General features: G+C 30.7%; 1 protein-coding gene across 1 annotated transcript; it reads right to left on the bottom strand.

Moving 5' to 3' along the window:
• Positions 1-7,702: 7,702 nt before the first annotated feature.
• Positions 7,703-12,278, bottom strand: LOC133329128 (myosin regulatory light chain 2). Its single transcript, XM_061537627.1, has 3 exons — positions 12,133-12,278; positions 9,107-9,346; positions 7,703-8,293 (listed from the first exon to the last, which is right to left on the bottom strand). Exons 1-3 carry the CDS (start codon positions 12,133-12,135, stop codon positions 7,871-7,873), a joined length of 666 nt encoding a protein of 221 aa, XP_061393611.1. The 5' UTR covers positions 12,136-12,278; the 3' UTR covers positions 7,703-7,870.
• Between the last annotated feature and the right edge of the window lie 9,833 nt (positions 12,279-22,111).

Below are 22,111 nucleotides of genomic sequence, written 5' to 3'. Positions count from 1 at the left end.
AAAAACAGTGAGCGGAGCAGTATAGTCGGACGAGGCCGGCCATATGATACCCATCACAACTACCATTGAAATCTAAGTTTCTGCCGATCTATATTCCGAACCAGGGCAATATTTCGCGATATTTGCACTCTCTCGACCTATTATAGGTAAACAGATGTACTTTCTAACCCTGGCATATTTTCCAAATCTTATTTTCCCGAGCATAATATTTATGCTATAAAATAAGCATAAACCACTCCTCTGGATATGTCCTTCAGGAGTAAATATATACACCCTAGAATAGAAATATTGTAGTTGTTCACAGTCTGTGTCCTTTTGACTGGCTAAATATTGGCCGATATTTATCAAAACAGACATGCTTATTCTGCGGCAAGATTCCCTTCTTGGTGTAAAATTTCGTAGTATTCGGGTCATAATTGTGACCTCTAGGTGACCAGAAAAACAGACCAAAATAAACGCATTAAAATCAACAACAATAGCGGTCTTCTTTGGCAAGAACCCATCCAATTTTGTTACGATTGGTCGTGTTTACAAAGTATAATAGACAGTCGGACGGACACACATGTCTAGATTGGCTCAGCTAGTCGAGATGTGGCGAACGGCATGCATCGCGATGATCGTTACAAGCTCTTGGGGATGTACAAAGCTATAATACTCTACAACATAAGTCTATAGGGTATAATTTTAGTACCATTTATTACATATGTTCTCTTATATTACGCATTTCAAAAATTACCTCCATATACCAACACTACACACCAATTCTGACGACAACAGAAATCAAGCTCTATAATAAATTTTGTATAATTTATTAACTTTTGTACTCTTGTAATAGGTTCACACAATCCCAAATTAAGTACCAGTTAGTACACTTTATTAGAAATGTACATAACATCATAAGTACTAATTAACAATCATAAGTACTAATTTCCAATCTTACGTACAAATTTAAATTGCTACCAACATTATGTAATCCAATGGAAATATTATTACCCAATTTCAGGATTCCAGCTCCAATTTAGTGCAATTTACTGAAATTGCAACACATTTCTCAAATTTTCTACATACCCAATCCCATACAGTGATCCTAACTCCTAATGTGAAGATTCCAGCCCTATCGCTTCACCTAAATCCATGTTTGTTACCATTTAGTATACATTAGTAGGAATTTCCAAAACCGTCTACATAGCCCAATCCTATACCCCATCAGTGATCCCAACTTCAAATTTCATGATTCTAGCTCTATCGGTTCACCTAACTCCAAATTTGGTACCATTTAGTAAACATTAGTACGAATTTCCAAAACTTTCTACATAGCCCAATCCTACACCCCAATAATGATTCTAACTCCAAATTTTAGGATCCCAACTCTAATAGTTTTCATAAAAATTCTAATTGTACCAAATTTTGTACGAATTCACAAAACTATCTACATACTTCTATTCTTCACTCTAGCTCTTCCATCTCTAAATCCAAATTGCATCGAATTTAGTACTATTTAGTACTCATAACTACAAATTTACAAAACTACATCCATACCCCAATACTACACTCCAACAGTAACCTTATTTTAAATTGTCAGTGTTCTATCTTTATTTGTTCACCCAAATTCACATTTGGTACCATTTTGTATAAATTAGTAGAAATTTCCAAAATATTCTACTACCAATCCTACCACCCCAACAGTGACCCTAACTCCAAATTTCAGAATTCCAGCTCTATCAGTTCACCAAAAATTCAAATTGTATTAAATTTAGTACCCATAACTACAAATACAACATATCGACCCTACTTCTCAACCTTGATTCGCATTCCAAATGGTAACTTTTCACATGCTATGATATTGTACCAAATTTAGTACATGTCAGTGCTTTTGGGATACTTATAGTTCTGATTCCAAATTTAAAAGTTCTAGCTCTACCTTTACTTAAATACAAATGGTATCACCTTTAGCACTTTTAGTTACTTTTCGTGCCGTTCTAGTATAAATTTCCTAAAACTCCGCCTTATCTGGCACCTTTAGACTAAGAGTGGGCGTCTGTGCGTTTATGAATCGTTAAGTCAGTCAGATAGTCTAACGGAAATGCGGAAAGGGAATAGAAGACAAATAAATAATATTTTATGAGGTAACGTGAACACTGCATACATTGTTGTACTATAATTCCGAATTCCACCTTTTCTCCTACATCTAATATCAAGTTTTTTACCATTTAGTATTCTTCATACACGTAAGTGCTAATTATTTCCATTATAAAAATTAAAAAGTGATCAGAATTTCAATTATATATTTAGCAAATACAAATACTTTTCGACAGCTCCCACATTTAGTTCCATTCAGCACTTTTGGAACACATACCAAAAATATTACCCAAAAATATGAATTTCCTAAACTACCTCAATCATACACTCAAACAGTCATTTTACTTCTCGATTTCAAAATTCCAGTTTTATCTCTTCATCTATATCCAACATGTACCAAATGTAGTACTTTTCATACCCATAATTAAGAATTTTCAGAATTATCTAAATCCTGCACTCCAAAAATAATTTGTATTCCAAATTTCAGGAATCCAGTTCTATCCGTTCACACATAATCCAATTTAGTATCGTTTACTTCACATAAGTATGAATTTTAAAAATTCCAACAGTAACCATTATTCCAAATTTTAGAGCTTCAATACCCAAATCCAAATTGTTCCAAATGTAGAGCATTTAGTACTATTCATACAAATAAATTGGAAATTCCAAAACTGTCTCCATACCTCAATCCTACACTTCAACAGCAATCTAAATTCCAAATCTCAGGATTCCAGCTCTATCCATTCACCCAAATCCAAATTGTACCAAAGATAATACTTTTCGTACTCATAAGTGAGAATTTTTAAAACTACATCTTAATTTCACAAATGTCCAAAGTGTACCAAATGTAATATTTGTCGTACTCATATAAGTACGAATTCTGTTTTCAAATAGTAATCGTAAGTCAAGATCTAAAAATGCCAGCTCTATCTGTTCACAAAAATCCCAATTGTACCAGAGTTGGTACCATTCTATACTTTTCGTACCCATATTCCAAGTACTTTTAGTACTTTTCGTACACATAAATACGAATTTCGAAAGCGGTGACTTTAGCTCAATACTCAACAATAATCTTAATTCCAAATTTTAGGCCTTCAGGTCTATCCGTTCACCCAAAATCTAAATTGTAATAAATTTAGTACTTCTCGTACCCATAAGAAAGATTTTTAAACTACCTCGATCCTGTACTCCAATAGTAATCTTAATTCCTCTATTCAGGATTTCATTTCTATACGCTCAACTAAATGCAAAAAGTAACAAATTTAGTACTTTTCATATATATATATGTATGAATTTCTAAAACCATTTCCATACATCAACACCATTCCCTACCTGTATTCCTTATATAATTTCAAGATTCCAGCTATATATGTTCAATATATATACAATTAGAATGAAATTTAGTAATGACCAGTACTCTCCGTACACTTATAGGTCGAATTTCCAAATTGTACATCTTTCTAACTTCCAATCAGTGAATCAAATTCCAAATTTCAGAATTCCAGCTCTTCCCGTTTGCCTAATACAAAGGGAATTATTTTAGTACTTTTCGTGCCCTTCTAGTTCGAATTTCCAAAAACACAGTCTTATCTCACTTCTATACACCGACAAGAACACACACTCAAAATTCAAGATTCTAGCTTCAGCCTTTTCGTCTGGACGATGATCTGTCAGTCACTCACTCACTTATCTCTAAGCTCTTTTAAATATTAAGATTACATATATGATACGTATCACTTCCAAAACATCACTTCAACTTCCCTCCTGAACGGTGCACCCTGCCTTGAGGCTTTAAATTCCCCTTCCAAGTTCCGAACCAACACGGGTGTATCTTTAATTCGTCTAACGCATCTGTCCAGAGACCGAACGGGTCACTGTAACTTTATATCAGTGTTGAAATTGAGAGAAGGGTATAAGAGCGTAATTGATGGAAAATTATCAAAAATGACTGACCAAAAGAGAAAACATGTTTAGCCATCACCGCTATCGTAATATTTTGTGCATTAATGCTTTACGAATATATTCAATTTATTCCGGAGATCTCTATGTACTCGTGGCGACTAACACTAAGTCGAGACCCAACAGTCCTCTGTAAATATTAATAAAACTTCAATGAAACAGACCTGTCGGCACTCTTGAGATGAATACTAACTAAAGACCAAACGGGCCTCTGCAATTATTGATAAAAATTCAAGGTAAGAGACCTATTGGCGCTTAACTCTAACTTGAGATCAAACGGCGCATAATACCCTCACAAAATAGTTGTATACTTACCAAAAATCCCCTTCCAATTGGGGATTTCTGTAAATGGAATTATAATTCCACCAATTTAAATGTTCTTCAATCGATGTAAATGCAATTTGTCATTCCATAGGAATTTTTTCCTTTGGGACATTTGGTCTATCGACTAATCTGTCAGTAGAAGAACTACTCGCTAATAATTCTTATAAGATACTCATGAATTCCAAAATGGTCCCCAAATTCATTAATTTTGTAATATTTTTCTCTCCATACAATAGTAATGCCCAATTTGCCAATATGGAGCCTTCTCATGTGGAAAACATGACTGAAATTTCTACTGGTCTTTCCTAAACTACAGGTATATAAATTTATGTTATTGATTGTAGGGTCGGTCCAGTCAGCTATTTTAATATTAGTTTATAGGACGGAAAGGTTCATGGAACTTTTATTTTGCTCGCACCGCGTTCGTATGATTTCTGTTTCTATTTGCATTTCTGGTTCTCAAGTGTTTTCCTCGAGAACTTTAATATTTTTTTTTCATTTTTTTAGAAAATTCTTGACCAAAATCGTTTTTAAGTTATTGTTTCAATAAGCACCATTAAGGTCCAATTGGTACTTAAAATTTCCTGTTATTAACAATTATTAATTTTAATTATGAGCATACATAGACATAATTTTAGGACGGGCATCCAATACATCAAACATCAAAAAGACAAATTAGTATTTCAAACAGTTTCATAACCAAGTGATTGTGAAGCATTTCCGTTGTAAGGGATTACTGTAATGCTTGCACAAACAATGAAAGAGACAATTTGGTTGGTTGATGTGTTAAAATAATGATATGATCGCGCTGGTGCTAATAGCATTGTTGTTGTTTGTTTTTTTTTTCAATTTTGGTAATGGTGCAATACGGTGCGAGCAAATATAAATAAAATTTTGAAAAATATAGAATTATAAAGAGAAGAGAGAAATATATGAATAGATAGAGAGTGTGAGTATAAAAGACCTATAAAACTAATACACTAAGAAAAATAATTTTGATTTTAAATTTAGATTTAGATTAAGGTTCGTTCATTGGGCGTGAGAGCTAGAGAGAGAGAGAGTTCGTGTTCGTTTCATGGCTACTATTTCATGTAGAGAGAGGGGGAGGTAATTGAGTTCCTTGGTCAGTTTTCTTTTTGCTTGCTTTTTTTTTTTTTTGATTTTAGTTTTTTCTTTTTTGGTTTTTTTTCTTTGTTCTTTTTTTGAGGCGAAATAAAACAAACTAGAAATTTCTTTTTGCTTGTTGGTTTTTTAAGCTTATTTTTTTGAGACGTTTTCGTTATAACGATAATCGTTCTTCTCTTTTTTTTTCTTTTGTTTTATTGAAAGCCTTTTTTTCCATATTTCTCTACAATATGAGTTTTACTGAGAACATGTTTAGGTTTCTTCGTTCATATCATAATTTTGTTTTAAAAAAAATTGTGTTTTTGTTTTGATACAGCTAAGTATAAGTTCTGTGGTATATATTTGTAAATATTTATGTAGTAGTAGTAGATAAGTTAGAGTAAGAGTTGTGTGTATTTGTTTGTATTTTTTTGTATTTAATTATTTATATAAAATCATCATTTCATCAAGTAATTTTAACTAAATTTAAATTTTTTGTTTTGGTTTTTTTGGTTGTAAGAATTGTTGTTGTTTTTCTTAACATTCCTGTTTCTTGTTGTTGTTATTGTTGTTTACATGTATATTAAATATTATTTCTTTAGATTGATATTTTTCTAGAAGAAAATCAATTCATTAAATTGTATCTACGAAATATTCCTCTTTCTCATTAAGGGGGGTGGTGGTGTTAGGTGGAAAGTAGGATTTTTTGATTTTTTGGTAAAATTGCAAAATAATAAAATAGTTTTTTTATTGCATTTTAAGCAATGATATTTATATATGTTTATATATATAGAAGATGAATATAGGTCTAAGGGGTGGGGGTAAGTTGTAAACTCGTCACGCCATTTAATTGTTAGAAAGTCAAACTTAATAGCTAAGCTAAGCAAGATTGCCTAGATTTCAATCAAATATTAGTAATGTTTTTTTTTGTGGTTGTTGTTGGGTTTTTTAACAAGGAAACTCATTGTTTTTTGGTGGAAGCGTTTTATGTGCAACTTCCCAGTGTTTGAAATATTTTTCTTTGCAAATTTCCCCATGACTAGGCTGGACTCTGTGATTATCCAACAGCCAAGAGGAATTGTTTGAAAAGAAAAATATTTTTTTTAAATTAATCTTTTTTTTGTATAATATATATAAACTAAGTCTAAATACTTATAAGATAATTCGCGTTCTATATCTTGAGATAATATTTTTTCATTTTTCAATCAATAATAATTATAATAATAATAAGAATAAAGAGTTAGTAAATAACAACAAAAAATTTCTTCAGGTGTAGCTCTGACAATACACCCAAAGAAATAATTTACTAAAAAAATTAGCAAATAATAAACCAAAAAAATAATTTTAGTTTATAATCTGCTGCCCAAAACCTCAAAACAAATATTTAAATTTTTTGAGGTTATGGTTTCTTTTTAGTATAAGAGTTTTTTGGGGGTTAGTATAAGTAATAGCAAACATAAATAACAAGCATTAAAACATTAAGCATTTTGTTGTTGTTCTTGTTGTTTTAAGGCAAGCATAAGAAATAATAGCTCTCTACATATATGTGGATAGAAATCATAATTTCTTTCTTCTCTAATTTTTCTAAAATATTTTTTTATAATTTTTTTTAGGGATTTTTCATAAAAAAGAAAACTTTGCTAATAACCAATGAACGAACAAACGAACGAGTTTTTTTTAAACTAAAAATAAATTAAATTTTTTTTATAATAAATCATCAGGTTGGGGTTTAGGGGTTATCATTTTGGGGGCACCCGCCTTTCCTCACAGAAAAAAAGAATTCAGAATTCCGAAAATTTCAAATCCTTCTCCTCCATTGCCTTGAAAGACGGGCTGTGGATCTATTTCGCAGCAGTAGGAGGGGACAAAAGAAGGGCGTAAAATACATTGCCTGTATTTTAGCGCCCTCCCCACCCCGCCCTTAAACACCTTGAAATCCACTCAAGCTCATTGTCCGTAATCCATTTTAGCCTATGGTCGTTTATCGTTTGCAAGTCGTTTCGTTTTACTCTTTGCGTTTTGTTATGTTTTTCTTCTTCTCTTCTTTTCTTTTTTCATTTCAAAATTGTTTTAGATGTTTTGTTTTTGGTTTTTTTGTTTTGCAATCATTAAAACAATTGATTATTTTTTATTAATTTTTTTTAATATTTTTTTTGGAGATTTTTCTTTTTTGGAAAAATTGTTTTGTTTTTTTTTCTTATCTTTTTTGGTTTGTTTTCTGTTATCTTGTTTTGTGGTTGTAGTTGTTGTTGTATCTTATGGAGTTAAAAGTAAAAAGTAGAAGTGCTTAAATGTGTGTTGTTGAATGGCATTTTCATATTTCTTTTTTTTTTGGAAGAGAAAAATTAATTGGTTGTGTACAAAAACATCTATACATTTATAAAAAAAATAAATGAAATGAAATTTAGGCGGCTTCTTCTTCTTCTTCAGCTTCCTTGCCGGTGAGCATTTCGATCAAGGCTTGGGTATCGATTTGGTTCTTATCATCAATAACCATTTGATCGTAAGCATCATCGACTTCCTTCATGGTGAACTTGTCACCGAAGTTCATGAGCATTTCACGGAATTTATCACCATCGATGAGACCATCGTTGTCGAAGGTCTTGAAGGCGGCAATGACGACTTCATCTTCATCGTTAGCGCCGGAGGAGGCCATGCGGTTGGCGAACAAGGTCAACAATTGTGTGAAATTGATTGGACCGGAGGCTTCGTTCAACATAGCGTCCAATTCCTTGTCGGAGGCGATTTTGCCAACGGAATCGAAAGCGGCACGCAAATCGTTCTTGCCAATGATGCCATCCTTGTCAGCATCCATAAGTTGGAAAGCCTAAGCAGGAAAGAAATGGTAATAATCGATTGTTAGCGGTGTCAATAAAGCAGTGGTTATATAGTATTTGGGGGGCTTTGAGAAAAAAATAGCTTTACAAAATATGTTGACTTTAAATATGAATTTCAATTTATGTTTTGCAATCTATTTTTATGTCTGGTTCTTATTTTTACAATCTTTGAAAGATATTGTCAATTTGAAAACAAATTGTCGTTGTGACAAACAATTTTGTCACATTTGCAACATTTTTAATGTTTAGGTAGTATTTCTAAATCTCGATGATACATTTTGCATGTTGAAGAAACATTTAGCATGGTGATGGAACATTTATATATATTGAAGTAACATTTTCTATGTTGAAACAACATTTGAAGAAACGTTTTCGTAATGTTGAAGAAACTTTTTCGTAATGTTGATGAAACATTGTTATCGTTTTAATGAACTTTTTTCAATGTTGTAAGCAATTTTTTATGCTAAAGAACCAGGGATTATCTTCAGGAAACATAATGTCAACATTTGTCATGTTGAAACAATATATTTTATATTTAAGAACCGTTTTGTTTATGTTGAAGAATCTTTTTGTTAATGTTTACGAAACATTGTGATCAATTTAATGAACTGTTTTCAATGTTGAAAGCATATTTTTAATTGTGAGATCACAGATTTTTATGCTAAAGAACCAGTGCTTGCCTTCAGAAAACATTTTTCTGTGTATTCAATTTTTTTTTCTTTTAATTTTGCCTTATAATATTTGGTTCATTTCTCAAATTTATTAATATAAAATCAAAAAATAAATGGTCTCAATGTACTTACTTCCTTGAATTCGGCAATCTGTTTTTGGGAGAAAACAGAGAAGACGGAGGAGCCTTGACGCTTGGATTTGCGGGAACCACGGCTGCCACCGGAAGCTCTCTTGGAGCCAGTGGTGGAGGCGGGAGCTGGGGTGGCAGCTGGTGCAGGGGTTGCTGCCTCAGATGCAGCCTCGGAAGCGGTTTCGGAGGTACCACCTTCTTCCTTGGTCTTCTTCTTCTTGATCTTCTTCTTCTCATCAGCCTAAAGAGAGTAAGAAAAATTAAACAGAAATTAGTAATTGCAATTAAGATAAAAATTTCATTTTTTTTTTAACTTTGAATTATTTTTAAAGGATAATAAGCATATACACTTCATTCATTCACACGCGATCACTAATAGATATTTTGTAGAATTGATTAAGATAGTCGTTGATTTGATAAACTTTTTTATATATTTAATCAATATTCATCATTGAATTGATTGACTAAATAATTCGATGAAAACTGTGTAAACATTTGTTGAGTTGATGAAGAAGTTCGTTGTTTTTGATAAATTATTTGTGTACATTTAATGAAAAGCTGACGTTGAATTGTTAAATAAAATTATGGGTAGTGGCATTGATTTAAGGATACACATCGTAGATTTCACAATTTTAGGCATTAGATACATATTTCTTATGAAGCAATTCGTAAATTTGATTGATATTGAATATTACAATTTCAATTAATTTTTTTAGGTTGTTGATTTGATAAATAATTTGTTGAATTTGAATAACAGTTCGATTTTATAACATTAATTTTTAAATTTTATTATTTGGAGAATTTCATAACAAATTTGCATGGTTTATGAATTTATACGTTGAAATTAGAAATTATTTCAAAGGATTCAAAATTTATTTGGAAGTTAACGAAATAATTCGTTGAGCTGATAAATATTTTTATAGATTTTATGAACATTTGTTTGAATGGAACTTTTATGAAAAAATTCTTAAAATGAAATATTCATGAATTGATAAAGAGTAATTGTTATGAAATACGTTCCTACATTTAATTCATATGGTATGAAGAAATTCCTGATTAAAAAAATTGTTTTGGGTTTGGAAGATAATTCATATATGTTATTAATTTCGATCATTGCTTTGTTCATAGATTTGATGAATATATTCATAGAATAAAAAATATATACATAAGTGGTATGAAGAATTCTGAACCGGAAAATATTGCTTTGGGGTTGGAAAAAATTCACATGTTTTTGGGTAATAATAAAAACATTTCCTAGACTTCAGATAGCATGAGCAAAGCCATTCATAAATAGAAATCCTGATATTTTTTATGTGAAATTGAGAAGCATAGCCGATCACCATCACATTTTATGAATATAGTTCCGTGATTTTATGAAAAGTTCATAATTTTAGTGCATGTATTTAAAGATTAAATATTTTAAAACTGTTTTATTAAGAATGAATTCAATTATTTCAATAATTATGAACAATTTCATAAAAATAAGTTCATAGATTTAAACAATAATTAATTTAATTTAATTTAAATTAAGGCGGGAATATTTTTCAGAATTAGTTTAACAAAACCTGCTATGAAGAAATTCTTATGGGCATATTTTGAAGGATGAATTTATGAATTCATAAAATAATAAAAACAAATTATGAACAAGTTTCCTAAATAGTTATTATTCATAGAATATTTGGAACAGGATAAAATGTTTCGAAATGGGATACTAGAATTGAAATTATGTCTCGAAAGAAATATTTTAAAATATATTATATATTATAGATTTGAAGTTATAACTACGAGTTTTAGGAAACCGAAAAATCGGTTCAAAAAAACCGGAAAACCGGTTTCAAAAATTTTAAATTGTTTTAAAATGGTGAAACGTTTTGTATTATTTATTAATAAATTTATTTTATATAAATAACCATAGGTTATCATTAAAAAAAAATTAAATATTTTTTCGGTTTTTTTTAACAATGAATCAATATTTAAAAGGATTTAAATATTTTGTTTTTATAAGCCATTTTTTTATAAAAATATTTTTCCAATGAAAATTAAATTTGAAAATATTTAAATTGTATTTGATTTTTTTTTAATATTTTTTAATGTCAATAAAAAAATATATTTTTTTATTGTATTTAAAATATTTTTCTAATTTAATTTTTTTTTTAATTTTAAAAATTATTCATTTAATTTTAACCTTTAATTTCACGGTTTATTTCAATATTTAATTATTTTTTCGTTGAAATGAAATTCAATTACAATTTTTTTCACCTTGAAGCGTGGAAAAATATTTCAATATTTTTGTTTTGGTAAATTGATTTTTTCAACACTTCATAAATTTAGTTTCGAAAAAAAAAATAATTGAAATATTTCAATAAATATTTGTTTTTGTTGGCAATGAGTGGCTGGCTATGATTCTGGTTTCTTTCATATATTACGCAATATTTCATAAGGAAATTTTTTTCGAATTGAAAACCCACACAGTCACATTATTTCACTTGTTATATATGCGAATATCTATATATATCGACGAACATTTTCTATATATAGCAGTTCAACCAGACGCAATATGATATTACATATATTGCGTTATAATGTTGTCTCGCTCTTCTGGCGCACACACACAAAAACATTATTTCAGCTTCTTCTTCTTCTTCATTTTAAATGGCTCGTATTACTTAAGGTGGCTATTTTTAGAATTGAACTTTAAAACACCAAGGAATTTAATATTCTAGAACGTTTTTTTTATTTTTTTTCAAGTCCTTAGAATTTTTTTTCTCCATTTTGCAGATTTTCAAAAAAGTTTTTTTTTTTAATTTTTTAGAGTTTTATTAAAATTTTGTTTTTTTTTTTTATTTTTTTACACACTTCTTTTACACATTTTCTTCATATTACTTATTTCACTTTTCTTTTTTTTTAATGTTTGTTTTATAATAGTTTTCCGCTATTATCCTTTAAAAAATAATCCTTTTTCATTGTGGAAATATATTTTTTTTATTTTTTAATTCTTGTGATTTTTTGTTCGGTTCGTATCCTTACCATGGTGATAGTTTTGGTTAGTCGCTAGGTAAAACGAACGGACGGAGCACAGTGAGTGTTCTGGCTGATTTTATCGATTCGTCGATGATATTTGAAGAATAATTTTCGCCGAGAAATTTTCCAAATTTCCCACAACTACAATGGCAGACTACACATAGACACTGCTGTCAGACAGCAGCCAACATCATTTGGTGATCGGGCATAGCTCACACATACATCTACACACACACACCTGTAAATATATGCATATGCCATTGTATGGCCATTTTTAGGTTGTACGTGTTCGTATTCGGTTGGTGGTGGCTACACGAAGCCATTATTTATATAAATACTCACCCCATGGCGGGCAGACTGGCTGGGTGGGGTATACTCTCAGCAGCCCACAGTTCTCACACAATTCTAATAATAAAACATTTTCTTTTACCGTTCTCAGAGTTCCACTCTCAGACCGCTAAGGGATTGGGAAATAAGAAGGCCATATTCTCAGACAAAATTGTATTTTCATGGCAATATCCAAAACACACACATTGACATAGGCATCTTCTCTATGGCAGATGTATTGTGAGAGTATATCGATCACCTACATTGGGTAGTGGTGCTCTTGGTCCACACATTAGCTCCTGCTCATGCTCTTGGCTCATTGAACAAAATTTCTTATTTTTGTACTATTCTATTTTTATTTAATTGTATGCGTTAGCCAGCCACCCATTGTTGTTGTAGATTCTTTCATCATCATCTTCTTCTTCTTCTGCATATTCCTCACCTTGTATACACATACATTTTTTTATTTCATTTCATTTTTCAAACAAAAAAATTTCCCCCGAAAAAGAAACCGAAACACATACATTTTTAGTTGTGTGGGTGGGTGATTCGTTTGGTTGGATGGATGGATGGCTCCCCCGTATTGCTCGGGGTAATTTTTCTAGACATAGTATGCTTTTGTGTTCGTGTGTGTGTGTAATATATACACAATATATATAAACCCATTGTGCAATAGTGAAAAAAATTCATTCGTTTTTAGCTGCTCATCATTACGCATGAAACTGTAGATACATATCCATCTCATCCATTTGTACATACATCCATACATATAGATGAAATATTTTCAATAATATTTTTCGTGATTGTTATTTCACTTCGTTTTTTTTTTTATTTTTATCATTTCTCTTGGAATTATAGAAGAAGGAAAAGTCTTTTGAAAGCATATATTCTATACATAGATTTATTTATATAATTTTTGAATGGATTATGGGATGCATTGACGAGACCTCAGGGAATCTGCTTATAATATGAAATTGAATAAGTTAATTGTTATGAAATCCTAACATACGATTGCATTCTGGAAAAATACATATAGAATTTCCAAAAAATATATCATGGTGATAAGAAAATCTGTCAGTCCAAAATTAATTTTATCTCATGTTCAGAAAAATTTCCTCTACAAAATAATACGAATATTTACAAAATCAGCATTATACTATTTTTTTTGTGATAGTCATACTATAATATAAAATTTTTATAAATTTTTTTAAAATAATCTACCAAATGAAATATTTTAAACTAAACTTAGAGTAACATATGTCAAATGGGTACCAAGGATGTGACTGGGAATTCAGGAATCAAGAACCTTTCCAGACTTTTAATTACCATGACATGAACTTTGCTAACCTAAATTCAATTCAGATCTTTATTTAGAATCTAAGTCAAAAAAGTTACCCTACATTAGAAACATTTTGCGACTATAACACTATCGACTTTGGTTAACAAGCTGAATACCTAACCACTAAAGGGTCTATATAAAGACCAATTAGTTTATAAAGAGGCCGGTTAAAAGTGTTTAGAAACAGGTGTGTATAATGACAAGTTGGTCTGTATATAGGACATAGGTGTTTAGATATAGATATTACAGGTCTGCTGAGAGACAATAGGTCTGTATAAAGACCTCTGAACCTTTAGTCAAGTTCAGCATGGCCTACTTGCTAAGTCCCCCACCATCAGTTGGACATTCAAATTATATGGGTATCTGATACCTGAACATGTACCGATATAGATATATTTTAGTAAGAAATATCTACCATCCACTGAGAACCAATATATATATATATATATAATATAAAATTAGTACAAACTCAGAATATGATTGATTTTACCCCAAAAGTTTTGGTATATTCTGAGACTTTTAGTTAAACTTTATTGCGAATATTTTTTAGAATATTCTGCCTGATATAACCCCGTTTCAAATGTGGTTTCAATCATTTCTGGAAAAAGGGGCCGATAAGACCCCTTCGACTGTGGGTTCACGTATTATACAAAATATTCCTCACATTTATATCAGTAATATTTCCAAAGACAGTATATACCTAAAATGCAAATATTTCGAGAAATCCTAATCCGAATATTTTCAAATGTCTTGGAAATGGGAAATATTGCCTCCCTTTATAGTTTTTTGGTCCCCCTATAATATTTTTTTAGAATTTCACGATAATTATTTTTTGTGTTGCACAGTGTAAATTATACGAGGTAGTCTCATGTAGTCATATGATTCCAATTGTTTCATAAATTTGCTATTCAAATTTTGGTTGAAAATGCCTCCATTCGAAATTTACGCATATCATGTGTTCAGTGGCAAAAATTGTTAAATCATTTATATTTGTAACTTGTCAAACTTATAAATATAAGTTGTAACTACCATGGTTAAATCTTGAGAGTAATGTGCAGCTTTAGAAAATATATTTTGTTTACTTTATTGAAAATATGCCATATGTCATTTTATTTGAAATGAATATATGAACACCATATTAAGAAGGTTGCCATTATCAATTTCTGAGACTATGTTCCATAATTTTGCAACGATTTTAACAATGTTAACATGGCATAATTATACAAGGTAGTCTCATACAGTCATATGTTTCCAATATTTTTCATAAATTTGCCTTTTGCAGTATTCAGCTTTCAAAATTTAAATGAAAATATCTTCCTTTGAAATGTACGCATATCATGTCTTCATCATCATTAATATTTATAAATATTTTGAGTTCCCTGCCTCTAAAACTTATAAATATAAGTTGTAAAAACTTGAAATCTTGAAAGCAATGTTTTGCTTTAGAAAATATATTTTGTTTAATTTATTGAAAATATGCCAAAAATTTTATGGAATTTATTTTTCATTTTAGTTCCAAATTAAAAAGGGTTGCCGTTTTTTGCCGATTTTTGCTATAGCAAAGTGAAAACTAATGGCATAATTACAGAAAGTAGTCTCATTTGAGAAATTAATAATGGCAACCATTTAAAATTTAGAACTCATCTATCAAATTGTTTGAAAAATAAATTCCATAAAATTTTATGAATGTCGATTGGCTTATTTAAAAAAAAATAAAAAAATTAATACTTTCTAAAGATTTAAAGTATTTTAGGATGAACAATTATTTTCATAATTTCATATAAGTATACATGCTATGTACAGACATACTTATTTTATACTTATTTTCAATTAGAACTTGTGATCAATAAATTTTTCCATTTTTTGATCAACACTGTTCTTAAGATATAACTTCGAGATATTAAAATGTTTTTGAATTATTGCCGCTGAACACGTGTTGTGCGAACATTTCGAAGGAGAATATTTTGATTTAAATTTGAAAGGTGAATGTTGTCAGAAGTAAAGTTATGAACATTTTTCTTATAAAAAATCATGAATAAATGCTTTCGACATTAACTAAAATGGATACAAATTATGAAAATCTGCTAAAAAAAATATTGCTGCTTTAAGCCAAGTATTGCCAAAGACCCGTATGTGTTGATACCGCGACATTCTTTCGATCAACAACTACATCTATAAAAAAGTCCAGCTCACGCAACAACGGCGTAGATACGGCCATTACATCCAGAAAAAAATCGATTGGATTATTAATTTTTGAGTTATCGCCCGCCATTCGTAAAACACCGCTTCAAGAAAAATGTGTTTAAAGTTTGTGAATCGCTCTTGCCGTCACTTGATACTGACACAATAAATCGGCTATATCTTCAAGAGTTCTGGAGATTTTCACTTGAAATTGAAATTATTTTTTTTTTCTTAAAAATCAAAAATAAAGCTTTAATTATTTGCTAATAAAAAGTATTAATATTAGGTTGGGGAAAAAGAAATCCATAATTTTTTCGGCAGATGGCTGTACTGATAGATTTCTCGTAAAGTATCGATCAAACTATTCCAGATTTATGCTCGTTGGAAGGGTGACATTTCGAAATAAAAAAAATTAGTTTGCTGTTTTTGTTTGGTGCATTCAGTTGTGAGTTACAGGGTGTTAAAAATGGAAGCAAACAAAGAGAAAACTCGGAACATTTTACAGTTTTTCTTTGACAAAGGGGAAAATGCAAACCAAGCGGCTAAAATTGTGAATGATGTTTATGGTTCCGATACTGTAACAGCCAATTATGTGCAATTTTCGTTTTGGTAGATTTCGTTCAGGAATTTATGATGTTAAAGATGGACAACACACTAATCAGGTCTTCGCTCTATAGAAAAATCTTTGGATTATCATAGATAGCAAACTAAAAAGAGTTTCACAAAAAACAGACATAACCTCTTCCCAAAGGTTTAGGATGCAAGGAATAGTAACCCAAGGATCTTATTGAGCGTCTAATAGATTCAATACCTCGTAGATGTGCTACCCTAATTTAAAAAAAATTATAGTTATACTGTCGATTTCTAGCAAAAATTACTTATTTATAAGAAAAAATCAAAAAATCGCTTTAGTTTTGGCAAAGCAAAAATTGGGCCAATTTACATTTCCACAGAATAATTTTTATTTCAAAATAAGTTTTGCGTATTTTGTTTTTTTTTATGTGAATAAATTACTTATTTATTTCTGAAAAAATAAACATTTATTATATGTTTATTTTAAATAACAAATTACAAGTCATTTATTCAGTTTGCAATTTCAGTTGCTTTAGTTTTGTCCAACAGTGTACATATAGAGCTGAAAATGTCAATTACCCTACGATCAATTTTGATTAAAGTGCTGTATTTTTTTTCAATAATGAAGATATTTATATCAAATTCGGAGGAATTATTCTTGTGATGTTCTTACTCACATTTGAAGAAAAGATATAAATATTTTCTGTTTTTTTTTTAACGGATCTTTGCTATATATATATATAGGATCTTAATATAGTTTATACACAAAAATGAAATATATATATTAATATTTACCCCTATAATAGTAGTTTTGTTATAGCATTTTATAGGAATCTTATTTAGGTGTTCCCCATCCCTTCGTAGAGATAACCTTTGATTTCCATTTCCTTGTCGGGCTGTGTTTTAAATGTTTCATTCCGTTTACAACACCTTGAAATTAGAGATACGTAGTCGAGGGCAAATGTCGACTCTTCGATTTTTGCTCTGACCAAAAAGTCGATCTTTAGACTTTTCGATTTTTACCTCTCTTTTACCAGCCCAAAATCGATTTTCGACTTTTACCGACTTATGTTTGTTGTCAACAGACAAAATTAAGTTCGGGAATATGTAATTTTAGGCTTTTCAAATTATGCACAGTCATTGCTATTGATCCTAGAATGTTTAGTATTGCAAATGGGGTACAGCTTTCGATTTTTGTATGGTTCAGCCTCAAATATTAAAAGTATCGTTAAGTCTTTTACCTAGAGTTATGCTTATTCCAAATTCAATTTTTCAGTTTCTGTCCAGTTATTTTATTTATGTCCAAATTCTTGCCATTTCCACATCATCTCGAAATATGCGTCTTCCATATATCTATGCAAAAAAACAATCAATTTGATTTAACATAATCCCCATATAAAGTTCCATTTTGCACAAAAGGTTTGATAAAGGTCAATATTCCCATGAAGGTGATTTGGCATTACGTGTTTTGGGAAAGTGAAAATATTTTCTATATAGATTTAATTGTTGGCATATCCCTCTTCCACCAACTTGGCTGTAATTTTTCATCCCAGCTGGATTCCTGTAGGGTAAAAACCTTTTCGGTGATGTTTTTCTAGGTTCCACCACCACCACCACCACATTTTCGGCATTTTGTAGGATATAACATCAAGTTCATATTTAGTATATACGTAAATACATATTTCATTATGCAGTTTTTTTTTTTAACATTGTATTCGACGTAAAAATATTTCAAAATTTCGCCTATGACACATTTTCGAATGTTTTTTTGTTGTTTTTATTTTTATTTTGTAATGAGATTCATATTTTCGTAGCGAAAAGGCACAATAATTGCATGACAGTCATGGCAGACGTTTCCTACACAAATTCATATAAATTTTATTTTAGCATTAACAAATACACACAAACATGCCATATTTGTATGTATATAGTATGATGATTTTATTTATGACTGCTCTAGGCTTTTTACATACATATATTCATATATATTCGTTCAGTTTTGACGGTGTTAATTTTATTAATAAGAAAAACATTCTAATCAGCAGATACCAATCGATGAGACACTATAGAAAGTTTTTTTTTATTTTAAGATTTTTTGCTTTTTACAGAACATTGCAAATATTTCGGATATTTGTTCTTGTAGTTGTTTGTATTGCAATGGCTATTAATCGTATTTGGCCTTTGGCCAAATTACAAAACATTCATGAGTCGAAGACCACAACGTCTTTTCACAAAAATATTTACGTGATGAGGGTATAATGACAAGATGTGGTAATCTTTAAAATGTTTACCAACTATATTATATTTGTGATCAAGAGTTGAATATGATTTTTAGTTTTGAACGCGAAATATTCTTCGTTTCAACCTAACAAATCGATTCATGCAAATATAAATAATTTTCGTCATTTAAATTTCATAAGAAGTAACAAAATAATATTTGTGCGACATGAAATGATTTATTTGTCTATGAAGTCATATTTTGTCGCATAGGAATTATTTATATTGTAGATTTTTCTAATTAAAGTAAAAAAAATATTGAGTTTCACGGAATATTTTTGCACCACAAATGGCGAAGTTCTTCCAATAATTTATAACACTGTGACACAAAATTTAGCTAATTGTCGGAAGGGTGAAAAATTGCTTTTCGGTATGAAAACCCTTGGCGAGTATATCAAGAACCCTAAAAGACAAATTCGCCAGATATCAAGTTTTGGAGTTATGGCGTGATGATTTGTTTTCTGGTAACTCTATAGTTAATGTAGCACAAGCTCTATATCTTTATTTGCATCTAATATAGGTAATTTTTGAGATCACATGTCTTCAGACGAATCTAATGAGATTTTTTTTTAAGTTTTTTAGCTTATGCTAATTTTTCGTCCTTATATTCTTGAACCAAATCTACAAAAATGTCCCTCATAAGATTTTAGATAGGGTTTTCATAATTATAACACTGTAGCACAATAATTTATAACACTGTGACGCAAAATCGAGCTAATTGTCGGAGGGGTGAAAATTTGCTTTTCGGTATGAAAACCCTTGGCGAGTATATCAAGAACCCTAAAAGACAAATTCGCCAGATATATAGGCCTTGGCCAGATATCAAGTTTTGGAGTTATGCCGTGATGATTTGTTTTCTGGTAACTCTATAGTTAATGTAGCACAAGCTCTATATCTTTATTTGCATCTATTATAGGTTATTTTTGAGATCGCATGTCTTCAGACGAATCTAATGAGATTTTTTTTTTAAATCTACAAAAATCTCCCTCATAAGATTTTAGATAGGGGTTTCATAGACAAGATATCGATATTCGTATCCTTGCCGTATATCTGTGAACACTAATAAATTTCTACACTATGAAAAACTCTGGATTCCTCTAAAATATTTAAATGTGGATCCCTTAATTTGAAACGAATTTTCAGACAACAAACCCGATTTTTGTAATAATCAACCCATTAAACGAATAAACATACCATTATATTAAAACAAACAGCAAATAAAAATGTCAATTCTATTTGGGAGGGGGCCAATTTGCTGCATCTTTAGAAATGATCCAGATTTGTTAAAAATGTTACGTTGAACAGTATATGGGTTAAATCGGATACTCATTTAACTTTGTATAAGATTATGACTTTTTCAAAATGTTTGGCCGTCTATGGGTAAGGTACGATAAATACTATTTTCGGATTCAAAGAAGTTTGAAGTTTGATCTTTATAACCGGAATGAGCGGACCAATAATCCTCCTCCTCAACTTCGAACATGATATAGTTGTGATAAAAAATATAATGTTCTGGAATTAAAATGGATAATCCTCAAAAAAATTATATATATTTTGTCAGCAACATTTTGACCATTTGTGGTGGAAGTACCGGAAGGAGTGATATTGTATATATTCGAACTTTATTAAGGTTTGGAAGAACCTGTGTTAAGAATCTTTTATTCTCCAGAATCCGATATGTCAAATTACAGCCAAGTCCGAAGATGGGACACATTGGTCCACTTCTTCCGTTATCTCCCTCACAAACGGTCAATATTTTATGAACGTATGCATTTGATTTGAAGCGAATTGAATAACCGATTTGATCGATATTAAATCCGAAACCTTTTATAATAAACATATACCTTATATAAAGCAAGTAATACAATCTTTGTGTAATTCCCAAGACCTCCGCAAACCACAGACTGAGGGTATATATCTGTCGGCAGCACCTACTGACACTTTTTTACTTTTTTTAAATAATTTCTTGTTTTAGAATCATAATCAGCGTCTCCGAAACCCTTATATGTGTTATATATTTATTAGGTTGGAGAAAATAAATCCATTATTTTTATATGAACTATAGTGGCATCCAAACACCGAGCTTATTTTTCAATCCAGTTTTGTGTAAATGGTTTAAAACAGTTTTATGGCCGATCCTGGACGCTGTTATGATTGCTAACATGCCGGTCAACTTCGATCATTTCTCCGATTTTATCGACATTTTCATATTGGATTTCTTTTTCCCCAACCAAATATTTAATAAAAACTCCACTACCATTATTTTGGTAAGGACCTCTAGTCTAGGACCTCTGGTATATAGTAGAGTGGGTCGATAACAAATTTGATTAAAATATGACGTTCTGCGTAGTTAGGGTAAAAACTTAGTATAAGATTTTTAATCTTCCAAATCTAGTGGACCGATAAACATTTTTTGTCGTACTCAATATTTGATTGTTTGGTATGGCGATTTGCAAATTTTGCAACAAATCGGATTATTCGTTTAGAACCAGAAGGACCAGACCCAACTTCGAATATCAAAATAATGTTTGACCTGGAATATATTTCGACAACATATATATATATATATATATATATATATGTGATTGAAACAATTTGTTTCTATACCCTACACAACAATGTTGTCAGGGTATTATAACTTTGTGCAGCCCCAAGAGTTTGTAAAGCCGCGAAATAATGGTCCTAGACCCACCTTTAAGCATACCGATCGTCATATCTCGACTAGGTGATCGATCTCGACATGTGTGTCCGTCCATCTATCCATTATAATTTGCAAACACGATACAGGCCACAGTTATGGACCAATCTTCGAAATTTTGCTTGTAGGATGGGTTCTGGCCAATGTAGACCCCTATTGTTTTTGGTAAAGATTGGTTAGTATTTAGGGGATGAAATAGACCAAAAACTTTTTTGTCTGATTTTCTGGTCGCTCCAGAGGCCGCATTTATGGCCCAGACATGGAGAAGGGGATTGGGCCAAAGAATAGGGGGTCAAATCGACCCTGACTTTTGTGTAAAAAATTACAAAATTTGTATTCTTTTTTATACCTATAATAGCAAAAAATGGTATTCCACATTTCCCCAATATCTAAATTCCATCCAACTTTGCACATTATAGGGTAGACTGGGACATCTTCGGCACCGGGGCATATTCGGCAATGACGTTTTCGATATGAAGCTGTACATCATATTTCGATATATGGGTATGTGTATATATAGCCTTAAAAGTCAAACATTGAGTCGCGAGTTAAAACAAAGTAGAACCTTTAGATGATCTTAATTCGAACCA

Source organism: Musca vetustissima, unplaced genomic scaffold, assembly GCF_032173495.1.
Source record: "Musca vetustissima isolate MV318-11 ecotype Yass unplaced genomic scaffold, APGP_CSIRO_Mvet_v1 utg50827, whole genome shotgun sequence".
Lineage (NCBI taxonomy): Eukaryota > Metazoa > Arthropoda > Insecta > Diptera > Muscidae > Musca > Musca vetustissima.
This window is presented reverse-complemented; position numbering and strand designations above follow the sequence as displayed.